The 18743-nt window shown below is 35.9% G+C and overlaps 1 protein-coding gene across 3 annotated transcripts in view; it reads left to right on the top strand.

Moving 5' to 3' along the window:
- The first annotated feature begins 1561 nt into the window (after window positions 1-1561).
- The window catches only part of AIMP1 (aminoacyl tRNA synthetase complex interacting multifunctional protein 1), a 47793-nt gene continuing 30611 nt past the window's right edge, over window positions 1562-18743 (top strand). Inside the window, exons 1-3 of one of the 3 annotated variants that reach the window (XM_049885587.1) lie at window positions 1562-1644; window positions 8886-8946; window positions 10775-10908. In XM_049885587.1, coding sequence (XP_049741544.1) covers window positions 8945-8946; window positions 10775-10908 — 136 coding nt within the window. In that variant the 5' untranslated portion in view covers window positions 1562-1644; window positions 8886-8944. Of the gene's footprint in view, window positions 1675-8885; window positions 8947-10774; window positions 10909-18743 lie in introns of all 3 variants that reach the window. The other 2 variants (XM_049885589.1, XM_049885590.1) reach the window with 2 other exon arrangements.

Below are 18743 nucleotides of genomic sequence, written 5' to 3'. Positions count from 1 at the left end.
TTGGTGAATGGAAGATAGTAAATGGAAGGGTGGGATGACAGCTGAGGAGAGAGGATAGGTTGAGAATAACCATCAAAGTAAGTAGTTGGGTTTGCAAATTAATTCATCCAACAACATACAGGTTAACCCACTAGGCTGCTAACCGAAAGGCTGGAGGTTTCATCCACCCAGAATCACCATGGAACATACATCTGGCGATATACTTTTGAGAAGCCAGTAAATCCATAGTGAGAACTACAGAGCACAGTTCTACTCTACACGTGTGGGGCCTCCATGAATTGGGTAACTGGTTTATAAGTCGGCTTTCTTGTTTACTTTTCCAGCTGCTAGGCCAATAATAGCGAACAAGACAAAATTTCTGCCCTAAAGAATTTGAAGTCTAATGCCTCAAATGGGGAAAAAAAGTAAAAAAAAAAAAAAAGGGGGGGGGCAAATGATATTGATTTCAGCATGAATAAAACAGTTTACACATTTAACTGAAAAACGATACCAGTCGTTCATCTATTTTATATAATCTTCCCTCAAAAAGTTGACTTTTGTCCTAAACAGAAACAGGAACAGAAGGCCTTAGAAAGAAACCACTGACAATCCTAAAGTGACTTCCTTCCACTTTTTCACTTCCTCCCATTGCACAGGGGGATGTTAAACTTCGACAACTGACTAAACCCTGACAACAAGAAAGGGACCAAAGCAAGAGTTCGCATCTGTGGTGAACAATGGAGGTTAGATTCCATATTGTCTAACCTCTTCTTTTATTCTTCCTTTTAAGCAGTAGTGCAGTGGTTACTTTCAAAGTACCCAGAGGATTAAGGTAAATGTGTGATAAGGTAGCGGGCAGCTGTAGCTAGAAATGAAGACAGTAACTAGCAGCAAGAAGCTCCGCAGCTCCTCTATAGTTTTCACTATGGTCATCCAGGGCCATTCGCTGCACCTGACGTAATTCTACCTCCCACCAGCCCCACCCACGAAGACACAAAAAACTAGGTTACCCGAGTACCTGCCTCTGAGTCTGGGGGCGCAGGCAGGCACACGGACAAGGGGGATGAAGCTTCTATAGAGGACCTCTACACTGCCGCTGTGGCTGGCGTTGCAGCTGCGCCTTAGTGCACTAGTCCCTGCACTTAATGAGCTTCTACAAAACAGACCATTCCTGGAGCGCTGGGAGCTCCGAGGTTGCGCTTTGCCTGCGAGCTTAACCACCTAAAGCTCCCAGCTCAGAACCTGGCCGGAAGCACACGTCCCGGCCCCGCCACTGACAGTTCCCAGCCTCTTCCCTCCTCCGCCCCTCCCGCAGACCCAGCCGGACCGGTCCTTTGACTTCACAGCCTCCGCGACGCAGCCCGAAGGAAAGTCCCCGACTTCCGGTGCACAATCCCTTGCCTGATCCGACGACAAAATGTAGCGGCCGAGGAGGAAGTGCAAGGGCGGTGTTGAGTGAGGGACTGGGAGGCGAGGATCGTGATTTGGTTGGTATACAAAACTATGCAAAAGAAGGGGCAACAGAACTTGGGGTTTAATTTGTGCATCGCTCAGGCATTTAGTGGGGACACCCCATTGGGTCCTTTCTCATTGCTATAGCGTGACGGAAGGTGTACCAGCTACGCTGGCCCGAGGCTATCTGGGTCCCACCGGCCACCGCCTCACGTGAGTGACGACTGTGACGGTCTAGGGGAGGTGGGTTGCGACCGTAGGTGTTTCTGTTCCCTTACTCGCCTCTGGGAGAAAGAACATGGCCTACGCGTGCTAGTGGGAAATCCGCTTGGCTCAGGACCAATCTGGGCATGAGGAAGTAGGAAGAGCTTGGGACCTCCTGAAGGAGCCAAGTTTAAGAAACGGAATGCGGGATCCAAGGGCTGGGGTGCTTGGGGCAAATATACGTTCGCAAACATGTTTACTTTCATGTGAATGAGTGTATCGAAGGCCTCGGATGGGGGCGGGGGGAGAGACTGGAATACATTCATCTCCAGATGCTTGTTAAACGCCCATCATGGTGCAGTGGTTAAAGTGTGTCTCTGAAAGGTGGGAGGTTCAAACCCACCAGCAGCTCTGGGGAGAAGAGACCTGATGGTCTGCTGTGGTGATCTGCTCTCCTAAAGATTACAGCCTAGGAATCCGTATGGTGCGGTTCTACTCTGTCCTAAACGGCACTGTGAGTTGGAATTGACACCAGGACACGGAACAACAACATGGTGGCGCAAACGGTTTCACTCAGCTACAAACCTAAAGGTTGGCGATTTAAACCCACCCCTCGGTGCCATAGAAGAAAGGCCTGGTGATCTATTTTTACTAAGATTACAGGCGAGAAAGTCTTATGGAGCAGTTCTACATGGGTTCGCCATGAGTCAGTCTACTTGATGGCAGCGGGTTTGATTTCTTGGTATTTTTGTTACTATCATTATCATCTCGGATAATCATGAAACAGGATGCGTTTTTGCATATTAATAGCTCTGAAGAGACACAACTTTTTAAATTTCACTTAACCTATCCAGCCGTATAAGTCTCTTTCCCTGGAGTGTTTATAGCATTGGAAAGAGGTAGTGTTCCCCTAAAGATAGTAAGAACAAAGTTTTCTAATTTTAGTGACTATATAATGTATTAAAGGCATTTTTCTTCCCCTCCCACCACCATAGCACTCAAAGTAGAATTACTGCTTTAAATCAAGTAAATTGTCTAAAACTAGGGCGATTTCTAAGTTGAAATTTTAAGAAATATTTAGCACTTTGTTTTAAGAAATACTTAGCACTTTGGTGTCAAAATCTCCAATGTATCTTTCAGGTGTTTACTTAGTAGGAGAAAAGTTAGCAAACTAGAAAGTGAGATAATTAACAAGTAGTTACCAAAAAATTCTACAGGAACCATTAAAAGCAAAGCACCACAACTGCTGTGTTTTCATATAATGGTTAGACTTTTCTAACCCAAAATGTATCTCCTGAAATCATCATAATTTAATTAATACATATTTGAGTGGAAAATCGACCAAATAGTATTTCAATAGTTTTAAAATTCCTACCTGCAGAAGGTAGTAAAAAAGGTAGTACTTTTTGAAAGAAAACTATCACAGATAACTTGGAGGTTAACTAGTTTGCAGACATTCTGAGGTTTCTAGCTTCATGTTTCTTAACCTTCCTTGAGGCAAATAAATTTTTTCATGCTGTGTTTTTGTGGGGTATTAACTAGTTTTTTCTTACAGTTTCTTTGAAGTTTGAATTTTTCTTAATGACCATATTCAGGAGATCATTTCATTTACTGATATTGTGCGATCTGTTTATAATTACCGTTTAGAATTTTTTTTCTTGTTTCTAGAATTGTGAATATATGTTAAAGCCTCCAATTGAAATTCAGTTTGTACTCGATGTAAAATTAAAAATCATATTGGAGCATTTGGCACACAGTAGTGGATTGAGCACTTGTTTAAATGGTAGATTTGTCTGAACTTTAAGCAATGTTGCTACTAACTAGCACTGGCACCCTCGTCGAAACTTCACTTTTTAAAAATCTCCCCCAGTTACTGTCTGCTTTTCTCACTGGTCTGAAAGCTGAGAGAGTGCAGAGATCGTGTTTATTTTTGTTCTTTGCTATAGACCCAGCACATGGTACAAAATCAGCTGTAGGTAAAGCTGTCTCAGGAACTTAATTAGTCTCAGGGACCTGGCAGGTAAGATAAATGGCAGACAGTTGGGAGTGGTGAACTCTGTATATGTCTTACTTAAAGGCATTCAGATTGAGTTATTTCAAACACTATTCCCTGGAATACAAAAGCATTCCTGGTCTGCAGGGTGCAGGGTGACAGTTTTCAATCCTTAGAAGAAACTGGAGTTTAGAATGAAACCCTAATGAGTATCAACATGAAAGGGACGGAACAAGAAAAAGGAGCTCTAGAAGACGAAAAGAGGTACCAAGGAAAGAACAGCAACAACAACAACAAAAAAAAACCCATTGCCATCAAGTCAATTAAAATTGCCCATAGGGTTTCTAAGGAGCTGAAAGTATCCCCCATTTTATAAATTAAGAAAATGAAGGATAGAGAAGTTCAGTAATTTTACCAAAGTCACATAGCTTGTTAAGAATGTGATTCAACCAAGGCTTGTTTCCTGTGAATACTTTGTTTTAAGCCTTGTGCACTTCTGTCAGTGGTAGTGATCATCATCTGCATATTACTGGAAAACATTGGCATAATGCATTCTATATATTTTTTAAAAATTTAAGTGGCATTTAGTCAACAAACACTAGAATGAGTTGTTTTTGTTTATCTTTATTTTAAGATAGGATTGGCCAGGTAAATTTCTGATTAGATTTTTCATCCTTTTTACAAAATGTGTGAGAAAGTTAAAAAAAAAAGTAGTATACATTTTAAAGCTAACTTCAGTTACCTTTTAATAATTTTTTTAATAGGTTTATATTTTAAAGCCAGTGGGTGAATTAGTTAAGCTTGGGGTCCATGAATATTGGAATCAGCGTATTCATGGTTAAGAATGTGAACAATGGAGTAGGGCAGAGAACCACATTTAACTGTTTCACCCAGGGCAAGTTACTTTGTCAGTTATCCTCAATTTTTTTCTATTTTAAAATGAGCTTAATAATATACCACAGTGACTCAGAGTTGTGAGGATTAAATGAGATAATACACATGAAGCATTTAGTCTAGTGTGTAGCATATGTAAAAGTGCTCAAAAATGTGTGATATTATAATTAATAGGATTACTCTGTTTACAATATTAAAGGTATAATTGGAAGAATTACTAAAAAGCTAAAATGAAATGGCAGAAAGGAAATCATGAGACTAGAAGGAATAAAAAAATTAGAAGATAAAAATGATTATGGTAATGCTTGCTACTAGTATCCTACGTAGGACATCTGATTTAAAAAATGTGATATATCAGTTTGCTGTTAGCTTTTTAGATTAGCTAAGTAGCTTCTTGTCATAGTGGTTTAATGAAGGAGTTCTGTTTTATTAGTGGCTCCAGAACTTGTGTCTCAAAACTTCTGTGTATTTTAATTCCTACCTGGAACTCATATTTTGAAAGAATATATAAGCTACATTTGTTAAGTAAGAGTTAATTCATTCTTGAATTTTTTGATGCTTAGAGTGATTAGAATTGCCAATTATTATAGGTGTTTCAAATGAAATACTTCCAAACTTATTGTGTTTCTTCTCTGAATCTGCTTCATGTTCCCTTATCTTAGTGAAAAGCAGTGCTAGCTTCAGCTAGTTTTCCACAAGCATCTCACTGCTTATTTCGAAAACAACTTCTTGAGAACTCAGTTTACTTTGACTTTTCTGCCCTGCCTCAACCCTCTTTTCCATATTGTACTTAGTCATCTTTTTTCTGCTTAAAACCCTTCAGTGTTTCACTGTTGAACTCGACCCTGTGCTCTTCCATCCATTCCCTCTTCTCTCCCTATATTTATAGAACACATCCTGCCCGCTCTCTTTCACCTCCAAGATTCTAATATAGTCCTGTTCGTACTTAGAATGCTTTCTTTATTCTTTTGCTTCCCTTTACCCTCCCTCCCCCTCCCCTTTTTCCTGCCTGGTTTTTACTTGTCCCTGAGACTTAAGTTTGATGTCTCCTCTCTCAGAAACTTCCCATGATCTCCCAATCTCAATTAAGTTACCCCTCTTAAGTGCTGCTGTAGCTTTATAATACGTGTAATTACATTCTCCTCCTTCCTCCACTAGGTTATAAATCCCTTTTGAGTGAGACACTTTCTTATATATTGAATTTACAGTGTCTGCAACAGAGCCTGACATGTAATATTAGATGCTTGACAACAATTTATTGAATTAATGATTTTTGTGAAGTACTACACTTAAGTGATACAGTGACAGCTTAAAAAAAAGACCAAAAGTAAATTCAGATAAAAGAATGATTTCCATTCATGTTTTTGAAATATTTCAAACAAATTAAAGATACTTATTATCTTATTGTACCTCTAGGTTAGCATTCATTCCCCAATAGGATGAGTCTCCCGCCCTTCTACCTTTTCTCACACTCATGTTTTGGCCACTTGCCTGTACATATGCCTTTTCCGTCCCATATGTTTATACATGTGCACCCACTTGTGCCTCAAGGATAAGGTACATGAGGTAGTTTGTTTAAAATTTGATATTTTATTGGACTTTAGAAATTTTATTCTTTGGAGGTAGTATCTCTGATCATACATAGAACTGATTCAATTAAAGAATTTCAGGAAAAAGTGAGTTATGTGACTTGATTATTATTCAGTAAGCTTGCAAGTGAGCTTTGTAGTTGTTGATTTTGTCTTTTAAATCCAATTCACGTTATTAAAGTTCTATGTGTTTATTCTCCAAATAAAGTTTAAGGACATTATACTTAGAACCAATGTTGAGTTTTTAAATTTATATTCGCAGTGTGACATTTTTGCCATTAAAACTTAAACTAATTTCTAAACTCTCAAATCTGTCTTTATAACTGACAGTACTTATATATATTTTAAACTCCTTTAGAAGATGTCAAAGCAGTATGTATTAGATACTGAACAAAATAACACATGGATATATTTTGTGATCCATCTTCCTCTCTGACTATTCATAACCCATGGTATTCTAAAAACAACAAACGGCTCTCAGCATTCGAGAAACGTTTTATCAGCACATCGAGCTGACTAGAAGGCAGTCCAAAATATCTTTGGATCTCACAAGACAAATTTTTAATATTGGCATCACGAATAGTATTTAGTAGACATTGGTTAACAGCTGGTGCATTTTATGATCATTCCTATTATTTGGCCAAGAACACTTGATTATTTCAAGAGAAATGACCGTCCTAGCGGGAGGTGTTTCTCCCCGTCTCTTTTAATGAGGCTTCCTCTGTAATGGTATTATTGTTGATCTTAGGGCAGTTAAAATAGTTAAAAATAACCTGATTCATCACTATATGATATGTATCATCATTGTATGACTTATGAAAACTGTTGTATTGAGAATGAAATGCAAACTTTGAAAGAAATTATAATGCAGAGCTTTCCCAGATTTCGATGTTTTTAGTTAAGTTTGTGGTTCAGTGAATTTTTGTTCTTTTCCGTCTTCCCTTATACCAGAACAGTTTACATCATTCTCATAAAACAATTTTTCTCTTGGTATTCTTGTCCATTTGGGTGCCTTTGGCAAACTGGTGTAAATGGCACGTTCTGGATTGCCTTGCCGTCTGCACTAGAGCTGAGAGCTATTACACGAATCCTTAGAAGACCTTCAAGGGCCTTCAAACTGAAATTTGCTTTATTCCATTTAGTTCCTCTGTGTGTTCATTCCATTTGTACCATTTCCTTAATCTCAAGTCTGTTATTTTTACAGTTTTCACGGTTATGAATGCAATGTCTATTGGTAGGGAAAAGTCTGCAAATATAATCTAGTTGACTGTTTGTTGTCTTATTGTACTTCCAAGGACAGGAGTCCTTACATATATTTTGCACACTGTTACCAACATAAAATTCAGAGTTAATAATGTAAACATATTAATATTTATCACTCCCATGGATTGTACCACTGGCAAATTAATGTGCAGCTTAACCAAATTTTCTGAGTACATTTTCAGTATCAGTCTTTTTAAGTTGTATGTTTATTATTTGCTGTGTCTCTATTCCTTAAGAAGGTATAAAAATCATACTTAAGGACCTAGAAAATATCATAGCATTAGGTAACACACTATACTGAGATCTTCCTGAAGGTGAGGATTATATCTATACTTTTTTCATAGTATGAAATTTAGCTCAGAGCCTGGTATAGTAAGAGTTAACTTCCATTAATCTACTATGTGCCAAAAATCTTGTTAAACATTACACCTGGTATCTTATTTTGCCCCACCTCAAACCCTATGTGATATGTTAAATTATCTCCATTTCACAAATGAGAAAACTGAGACTCAGAGAAGTTGAGTAACAAAGTTACACAGCTGTTAAGTGGCATAGGATAGGATTGGACTGGAGGTCTCTCTGATTTCCAAGTCCATGCTCTTTTTATCCGTTTTGTAATAAGTTTCGGTATGTCTGAAACAGGGGATGATAATAGTACATATCTCATAAGTTAATATCTGTAAAGTGGTTAGAAGAGACCTGGCAAATAATAAACACAAAGTAAACACTAGGTATCATTATTATTCATCAGGAAATTTGAGATGACATGTACTGTCATCCGTAATAATTTTATATGTGAATGTTTGAGTGAAATAACTGAGACAGTATATAAAATATATAGATATATGTAACATCCTGCAGTATTTTAAATTAAAGCATAACAATTATCTAAAAGATGGACTGTGTTTTATATGCATTTTTATATTTGAGTAGAGGCAGGTATATATATTTGACTTAGTCTGAAAGTCCATTACCTCCTTTTGTCTATAGGTAGGATGTTTTTTAGTGAATATATTTAAAAAAAAAACAAAAAACTTTTTTATAGCTTGATTCAAAAAATGTTCCAGTTAAATTTAGTAAGTCATCTCCTGCCAAACTGAAATTATTACATAGCTTGACTAGATGTTGTGTTTTGGTGTCAGAAAAAAAAAAAAAAAAACTGTTGTGGCAGGTTTTTTCATGTTATAATCCTTAACCTTTTAACACCTTTTGGTACAGTGATTTAGAGGATTATTTTTATTTTATCTCATATTTTCTATCACTTTCTTTCAAAGTTTTATCACTTCCCTTTATTACATTGTTTCCTTTTAGTAGTTGTGTTCGTATCTTAAAGCTTTTGCTCATTTGTGCTTCTGTATTTTAAAACATGCCATTCTCTCTTCATAAGCATATGTCTGTTCGTCAGTGTATATAGCAAAAGTCATATTTAACTCAGTTTTGTAACTATACATCGCAGGTAGTTAATATATTTATCAACTCAGTAAAGTTATACTTTGTCTTTTTTCTTGTAGGCTAGAATTTGTCTCTCGCAGATTACTCTTAGTCTCAGAAGATTTTGCAGCTCTTTTGTATGTGAGTAAGGGCTTGGGTTTCGTGTATTATTTCTTCAGCGCCTTGGTTGGTATTTGTGAGGTGACTTTCTGGACCTGTTGGCTAATTTATGGAAACTATTTTGCATTTAAATCTGTTGTTTCATAACTAAGATACTAGTTTACTTTTTTTAAAAATGTTTTGTGCAAATTTTGAAGTTTGAGTAAGATAATTTCAAACTATTTTTCTAAAGTGTATCACCAATTTCATGCTCATTTTATTCATCTACTTTTTTCTTTGCTGGGGAAATAAAAGTTAAAGATTCTGCCAAATTAAATACTGGTTGTGCTTTTTGTTTGCGATAGCTCTGTCTCACCTATTGACTATATTTCACTATTATCTTAGCCCGAAATAGAAAGGTGTTAAACTAAAAAGAATGCTGTAATTTGGGAGAGTAAAAGTTCAAAAGAACAAAAGCTTTTTTACTTTAGCTTGCTTGGTACGTCTTATTTTTTTTCTATAAAATTCTAGTTTTGCAACCATTTGAGAAACAACAGAGTATTCTGTGAGCTCACTTGGTAAGAGGGAACTTGTCAGAACTGTGAAGATGGTTACTTCATTTTGAATTTTTGTACCTTTTTTTTTTTTTGGCTTCATTTTTCTAAATTGGTAAAGTAATAGTCCATGTGAAAAATGAGTAGTTTACTCTAGCTTTTTAGGACTAACTCCTACTTAGATTTTCTTCATTACTAGCAACTCTGTTTTTATTGCCTTGTTTTGTTTTTAAACCTGGCATTGTTTCTATATCACATGTATTGTCACTTTTAGCGTGAATGTTTTCAGGATTGGCTTTCTTTTAATAAAAAAAACGGTAAACGTTTTCGAGTATTTTTATATGGGCTAAATATTGTATAATAATTTGAAGTTGTTAAAAATCTCCTCTATTGTCCATAAGTCAATTTTTCTCTCTGTTCAAAAAATTTTGCTGCTTATTATGTGCTATTTCATTTCTATAAAATCAGAATTATTTCAGCGATGTGTATGTTGTTATACTTTGAATTGTGAATTATAAATTAATATTAAACCGTGTCAACAGAGCAGTTCTTACTATTATTAGTGATAAATGCTCTCTTTTGTCGTGATTATTTGTTTTAATATTTGGCACTTCCTACTTGATAGATCAATCTCAGAATATTTCCCAATATGTATTTTTCTCAAGGATTTAAAAAAAACTATGAATTTATTATAAAGTTAAAATTCTAGTAAAATTTTCTTTTATAGAGATACAGTATATACCGACGTTATTTCTGAGAGGTCATACAATTAATGTGGGTATTTTCCTAAATGTTGATCTTTTTGTTTTCTTTTATTATTTGTTTTTCCTAATTCACATGTTCCTCCTGAAAATTGTACATAACTAAGAAAACAGAATTATCCAGTATACAAAATACCATATAAATAAGCAATTCAGTAACTCTTTTCTTTGGAGCACAGGTGTAATACTCAAATTGTAACTTAATTCAGATGATGATTATTATTATTTTCCCTTATTGCTCGTGCGTCTTAGTATTTTGCAATATTTCGAAGCTTTCTTTGAAATTTTCCAACCTAAGCTGTGATTAAATAGCATCATTTCTGCATTTAGCAAGAATGTAGTTTCCCCCTTTCAAACACGTGCAGAAATTTGTCCACTTAACACATTTCTGCCTTTTGTGTGGTTTGCTGCTTTTCATAGGAAAAGTGCTTTTCTGACATATTGCTCTGTTACAGTAGAAAATATTTTTCCTTTTAGACTGCTTTTTCACAATGTATTGTATGGTAAGTTTATTCCTTCCATAATATAATTTATCACTTTTATTTTTTAATTTAGGATTTTCTGCCGTTTCTTGGCAAAAATGGCAACCAGTGACACTGTTCTGAAGAGACTGGAACAGAAGGGGGCAGAGGCAGATCAAATCATTGAGTATCTCAAGCAGCAAGTTGCTCTTCTCAAGGAGAAAGCAAGTAAGAAAATTTAAAACTTTCTAAGGAGATAAATTGGAACCTATATATCAAAAGAGTAAAAACAGATCTGTTTAAGACTTCTAAAGGAACGTTATAAAGTTTAAAATAAATCGGTATGGAATTAGACTTTAGAAATGAAGAAAATTAGATGAAATAAAAATGAGGTTGAATATATCTTCTAAATCTGTATAGAGGAGAATGTACATATTTTCATATGATTCTGTAATAAGGCATTTTCTGAGATGATTTTTACATGGAAATATTTCTCTAAGTTTTACCTAGAAATTGCTCTTTTATATACAGAAATACCAAGGCTGAATTTCTACTGTTAAGACTTAAGCTGGTTTTGATTTTTGTCTATTTAATTTCTTAATACTCAGTTTTCTCAATTCCCAATGTTAATGCTGGAATGAATATTCCAAGCTCTTTGTTATCACTAATAGAAATAAATGCTTTTCTTTCCTACTTAAAGACTGCAAATGGCTTTCAAAAATTCTACATTTACTCTCCAAATACTTTTCCCTTTATAAATTTTTTTTTAATTTTTATTGTGCTGTAAGTGAAAGTTTACAAATCAAGTTAGTCTCTCATACAAAAATTTATATACACACTGCTGTATACTCCTAGTTGCCTTCCCCCTAATGAGACAGCACACTCGTTTTCTCCAGTCTCTATTTTCATGTCCGTTCAGCCAGCTTCTGACCCCCTCTGCCCTCTCATCTTCCCTCCAGACTGGAGCAGCCCACATAGTCTCATGTGTCTATTTGATCCAGGAAGCTCACTCCTCACCAGTATCATTTTCTATCCCATAAAAAAAAATCCAATTCCTGTCTGAACCGTTGGCTTTGGGAATGGTTCCTGTCTTGGACTAACAGACCATCTAGGGACCATGACCTCCGGGGTCCTTCTAATCTCAGTCAGACATTAAGTGTGCTCTTTTTAAGGGAATTTGAGGTCTGCATTCCACTGCTCCTCTGCTCCCTCAGGGGTTCTCTGTTGTGTTCTCTGTCAGGGCAGTCATCGGTTGTAGCCAGGTACCATCTGGTTCTTTTGGTCTCAGGCTGGTGTAGTCCCTGGTTTATGTGGCCCTTTCTGTCTCTTGGGCTCATAATTACCTTGTGTCTTTGGTGTTCTTCATTCTTCTTTGCTCCAGGTGGGTTGAGACCAATTGATGAATCTTAGATGGCTGCTTCATAGCGTTTGAGACCCCAGAAGCCACTCTCCAAAATGGGATGAAGAATGTTTTCTTAATAGATTTTATTATGCACATTGACTTAGATGTCCCCTGAAACCATGGTCCTAAAACCCCTGCCCCTGCTACTCTGGCCTTCAAAGTGTTCGATTTATTTAGGAAGCTTCTTTGCTTTTGGTTTCGCCCAGTTATTCTGACCTCTCCTGTATTGTGTATTGTCTTTCCCTTCACCTAAAATAGTTCTTACTGTCTAATTAGTGAATACTCCTCTACTTCTCCACTTTTGTAACCATCAAAGAATGATTTCTTCTCTGTTTAAACTATTTCTTGAGCTCTTATAACAGTGGTCTCATACAATATTTGTCCTTTTTCAACTAATTTCACTCAGCATAATGTCTTCCTGATTCCTTCATGTTATGAAATGTTTCACAGGTTCATCATTTTTCTTTATCGATGCATAGTATTCCGTTTTGTGAATGTACCATAATTTATTTATCCATTCATCCGTTGATGGGCACCTTGGTTGCTTCCATCTTTTTCCTGTTGTAAACAGTGCTGGAGTAAACATGGGTGTGCATATATCTGTTCGCGTAAGGGCTCTTATTTCTCTAGTATATATTCCAAGGAGTGGGATGGCGGGATCATATGGTAGTTCTACTTCTAGCTTTTTAGGGAAGCACCAAATCAATTTCCAAAGTGGTTGTAGCATTTTACATTGCCACCAGCAGTGGCAGTGTAGAAGTGTTCCAGTCTCTTCACAACCTCTCCAACATTTTTTATTTTGTATTTTTTGGATTAATGCCAGCCGTGTTGAAGTGAGATGGAATCTCACTGTAGTTTTGATTTGCATTTGGTGACATAGTGGTTGAGGGCTACGGCTGCCAACCAAAACATTGGCAGTTTGAATCCACCAGGTACTCCTTGGAAACTCTACGGGGCAGTTCTATTCTGTCCTGTAGGGTCGCTATGAGTCAGAATCTACTCGACGGCAATGGGTTTAGGTTTTTTTTTTGGTTTAATGGCTAATAATCATGAGCATTTCCTCATGTATCTGTTAGCTACCTGAATGTCTTATAAATTTTTTGTTTTAAAATACCATTGTAATTATTTAATTTTTACATTGTTTCCAAGACTTTTTTCTTCTTATTTTTATTAAAATTCTTAATATTTTTCTTTATCTTAATATTAATAACATTAGAGAGTCATGAGAATCTACCTCAAATATCTTCATTTTGTGAAAAGTCTAGCTCAAATAAGTTGTCGTTAACGATAATGAGAATTAATGTTAGAAAAATATATTTATAATGAAAAGCAGCATTTGGTAAACAATTTTTGAAGAATCTGTGCCTACTAACGTCACCTAATTAACATTCAAGATATTTATGTCTAGGTCTTTGACTGAAGACCTTTGTGATTTTGAACAAGTCATTTAATTTTTTTTAATGTACGTATGGTTTATCATTAGTAAGATGAAGAGATTAGAGATAATCAGTGTTTCTGTGTGGTACAATGTATGTTATAAACTAAATTCTCATATGGGTGGTCATTTTCTACTAACTTTAGTAACATTTCAATTATGCTTATTAAATAAAAAGAACTTTTTTGTGCTGCTCCATGTTTATTCTTCACCTTTATCATTATTCCTTGGCATTCTATCATAGTGCTTTTCGTCCCATTGTCCTCATTTTATAATAACTATTTTGTAAAGTACTTTTTAGTATCCTGTAAAGAAAATATTTCTTAAATAAAATAACCTATCGATGCATATAATTTCAAGAGAGTTACTATGTGGTATTAACTGTATATGTAATAAAAGAAGAAATAAAATAAAGTAATTCATAAGTTAAAAACAATATAAATTAGAAAATTATAAATGAATAATATTATTAATAAAAATATGTATTTCAATAAATACTTAGGCAGGACAGTACTGTCAGACATAAGGAGAGAGTCATATGCTACCTCAATCATATATGCATAGGGTCACCAAGAAAGTGACTGGTATGATGCCAGCTGATACAGGTGTGTATTCAATCTGCATATCTGTAGGCAACTTAGATACCAGAAACATCTTTTAATGACATATTTGATTTACTCAGAGTGATGAATGATTGTTTATATAAAGCTCTAAGGAATACAAAGTATGATCTTCCCTCGATTTTAACATGGTACGTGATTTTTAGCAAATTCATAGTATAATAAAAAATGCTTAAAAATATTTTGTGTTTATATGTTAAAAAATATTTAAGATCTAGACTCAAATAATTATTAACAGGATTTTCACCTATACGGATGTACAATGCATCACTGGAAAGTTCTGCAGGATGCAGGAGAGTTCTTCATTATACAGGAACGTCCAGCCCATTGCAGTGTATCTGGTATTCCTGGCCTGTGCCCAGTAAAATACCTGTGGTGATTCTCATTCTTTGTAGCAACCGAAAACACCCCCACAGGCCTTTGGTCCTCAGGGCCTCCAGGACGATATATAGTGGCTTCCACAGGGCTAAATCTGGGTTGGAGTTGCCTTAGGATATTTTTTATTTTGTGCCACATAGAGATACATCATGGTATAACATTTTGAAAGCTGCATTGTTGTGAGGATACTTACGTAAATTTTGTGAATTAAAAATTCCTACTTCACGGGACTTCTGCGAAGATGGCAACGTGAATATTTCTAAGACCTTGACCCTTCCACACAAGCACCAAGAAAAACAACTAGAAGTCTATAATCTCAATTCTATAAGAAATATGAAAGGTGTCAGGGTATTGCAACAACTAACCACTAGCTGGAACAAGAAAAAGATGACTTGTGACTAGTAGGAAAATTTTTATTTTCTAATGTTTTTGCCCCACCCCCAGCCAACACAGTGGCCTTGGCTGCTGCTGCAGCAGCTGCATAGTTCACACTCTCAGTGACGGAACTGATCTCTGTCTTTGGATTGATCTGTGGGTCTTTTCTGATCTGTTTGGGAGGTCCTTGAAGGACTGAAGCCTTAGTCAAGCCTGAATAGGAGCTTACACAGGGTGAGGACAGAGCAGCAACCAAAGACATCCTGAGTTTCTTGTAAAAATTAGTGCTGCAAAAATTAGTGCTTTGAAAGCACTGTGTTTAGAGGGAAATTTAAAAAGCCATATGCATACTCAGAGCTAACACATTCTAATATTCTAGTGCCCTGGATTCAACAAAAAATCATAAGGCATACAAAGAAACTGGAAATGATGGCCCATTAAAAAGAAAAGACAAAGGGAGAGAAATTGTCTCTATGGAAGCCCAGATAGTGAAATGAACAAAAACAAACAAACCAAACCCAGTGCCATCGAGTCGATTCTGACTCATAGTGAAAAGAAGACCTTAAAACATGCTCAAAGTATTAAACATGCTCATGGAACTAAGAAAGCACAGACAAAGAAATAAAGGAAATCAGGAAAATGATATCTGAACAAAGCAAGAATAATAGTAAAGAAATACCAAAAAAAAAAAAAAACCAAACCCAGTGCGGTCAAGTCGATTCCGACTCATAGCGACCCTATAGGACATAGTAGAACTGCCCCATCGGGTTTCCAAGGAGCGCCTGGCGGGTTCAAACTGCCAACCCTTTGATTAATAGCCGTAGCACTTAACCACTACACCACGAGGATAGTATAAAAGGTACCAAATAGAATTACTGTTGCTGAAAAATATAATAACTGAAATAAAAATTCAATGAAAGTTGACTGTTCTCTATAGCAATCGTTGGAGACTTCAATATACCACCTTCAATAATGAAGAGATATTTAGAAAGAAGATCCATAAGGAGATTTTGAACAACTCTTAACGAGGTCTCACGTACGTAAAACATTCCACCCAACAGTAGCACAATATACGTTCTTTTACAGTGCAAATGGATCATTCTTCAGTAAAGACTGTATTTTAGGTCGCAAAAAGATTCTCAGTAAATTTAAAAAGATTCAAGTCATACAAAGTGTCTTCTCCTACCATAATAGAATGAAACTTAAAGTTAATGACAAGGATAACTGGAAGATACACAAGTATGTGTAAACACCCAATGGGGCAAGGAAGAAATCAAGAGAGAAATAAAAATATTTCGAGGCAAATGAAAATGAAAGCACAGAATACCAAAATCTAAGGGATGCAATGAAAATAGTACTCAGAAATTTTTTGCTGTAGATACCTATATACAGGGAGCCCTGGTGGCACAGTGCCTAAACACTCAGCTGCTAAGAAAGGTTTGTACTTCAAACCTACCAGTCACTCTGCAGGAGAAAGATGTGGCAGTCTGCTTCCATAAAGATTTACAGCCTTGCAAACCGTCTGAGGCTGTTCTACTCTGTTCTGTGGGGTTGCTATGAGTCAGAATTGAATTGACAAATGAGTTTAGATACCTACATTAAAAAAGAAGAAAGAAATCGGTAACTTTACAACTTGAAGAACTAGAAAAAACAGCAAACTCAGCCCAAAACTAGAAGAAGGAACAAAATACCAAAACTCAGAGCAGAAATAAATGAATTAGAGAATAGAACAGTAGAATCAAGGGAACCGGAAACTGGTTCTTTGAAGATATCAGTAACATTGGCAAACCTTTAGCTAGATTGACAAAAAGAGATGTAAATATCTAAAATAAGAAAGGAAAGTAGGAATATTACAATCGAACGTACAGAAATGAAAAGGACCATAAAAGAATACTATGGATGTAATTGTACACAAACAAATTAGATCTTGTTGATGTAATAGACAAATTCTTAGAAACACCTGAATTGACTCAAGAGATAGAAAGTATCAGTAGGCCCTTAACAAGAGATTGAATCAATAATCAAAAACTTCCCTACAAAAAAAGTTTTGGATCAGATGGCTGTACTAGGGAATTTTATCAAACATTTAAAGAATAAGTGACAGCAAACCAAAACCCTGTTGCTGTCCAGTTGATTCCAACTAACAGTGACTGTATAGGACAGAGCAGAACTGCTCTATAGGGATTCCAAGGAGTGGCTGGTGGATTCGAACTGCCATACTTTTGGTTAGCAGCTGAATGCTTAATCACTGGGCAAATCCTCCTTAAACTTTTCCAAGAAAATACAACAGGGGGAGCACTTCTATGAGGCCAGCATTACCCTGATAACAAAGCCAAAGATACCTTAAGAAAAGAAAATGACAGACTACTATCTTTTATAAATGTGAATCTAAAAATCCTCAACAAAATCCTAGCAAACCGAATCCAACAGCATATTAATAGTATTGTACACCAATGACCAAGTGGGATTTATCCCAGGAATGCAAGTTCAACATCAGGAAATCAGTTAATGTAATATGCCACATTAATAGAATAAAGGAAAAGAGCTATGTGATTATCTCCATCAAAGTAGAAAAGACATTTAACAAAATAATTTCTTTCATTATAAGAAAACAAACAACAGACAACGACTAGAAAGGAAATTCCTCAACATGATAAAAGACATTTATGAAAAATCCACAGCTAATGTCATGCTCAACGGAGAAAAGCAGAGCGCTTTCCCCTTAAGATCAGGAACAAAGCTAGGATGCCCACTTTCATCATTGCTATTCAATACTGAACTAGAACTTCTAGCCAGAGCAATTAGCCAAGAAAAATAAAATGTATCCAAGTAGGAAAGGAAGAAGTGAAAGTATATTTGTAAATAGTGTGATTGTATAAATAGAAAATTCCAAAGGTTCCACAAGAAAGCTACTAAAAAACTAGAGCTAATTAATTCAGCTAAGTAGCAGGGTACAAGGTCAACATGCTAAAAATTGGTTGGGTTTCCATACACCAGGAATAAGCAATTTGAAAAGGGAATGAAGAAAACAGTGCCATTTATACTGGCATCTAAAAGAATAAAATATTTAGGAGTAAATTTAACCAGGGAGGTAAAAGACATGTACACTGGAAATTACAAAACTTTACTGAAAGAAATTAAATAAGACCTAAATAAATAGATCCTGTGTTCATGGACGTAAGACTTAACATTAAGATGTCAGTGCTACCCTACCCAAAGTTATCTATTGATTTAACTCAATCCTTATCAAAATTGCAACAGCCTTCTTTACAGCAATGGAAAATCCAGTCACCAAATTTATATGAAATTGTAAGGGACCCCTAAGAGCCAAAGCAATCTTGAAAAAGAACAGCAATGTAGGAGGACTCACATTTCATAATTTCAAAAAATACTGTAAAGCTACAATAATCAAAACCAATACTGGTATAAGAATAGATATTAAAAACCAATAGATTTGAGAATCCAGAAATAAACCCATACATCTCTAGTCAATTGATCTCGACAAGGTTGCTAAGTCCATCCAATGGGTAGTCTCTTCAATAAATGGTGCTGGATCTCCACATGTAAAGAAAAATGAAGTTGGACTCCTATGTCATGCCATATATGAAAATTAACTCAAAATGGATTAGTAACCTAAATGTGAGAACCACAACCATAAAATCTTGGTACAAAGCATAGGTGTAATGCTTTGGGATGACCCATTAGAAACGACACCAAAAGTACACGCAGCAAAAGACCAAGTAGATAAGTTAATCATCATCAGAATTAAAAACTCTTGCGCGCCAACGGACCTTACCAACTTTAAGTGAAAAGACAACCTATAGAATGGGAGAAAATATTTGGGAACCATATT

The sequence above is a fragment of the Elephas maximus genome, chromosome 5, assembly GCF_024166365.1.
Source record: "Elephas maximus indicus isolate mEleMax1 chromosome 5, mEleMax1 primary haplotype, whole genome shotgun sequence".
Lineage (NCBI taxonomy): Eukaryota > Metazoa > Chordata > Mammalia > Proboscidea > Elephantidae > Elephas > Elephas maximus.
Note: the sequence above shows the minus strand (reverse complement) of the source record. Positions and strands in the feature narration are given on the sequence as shown.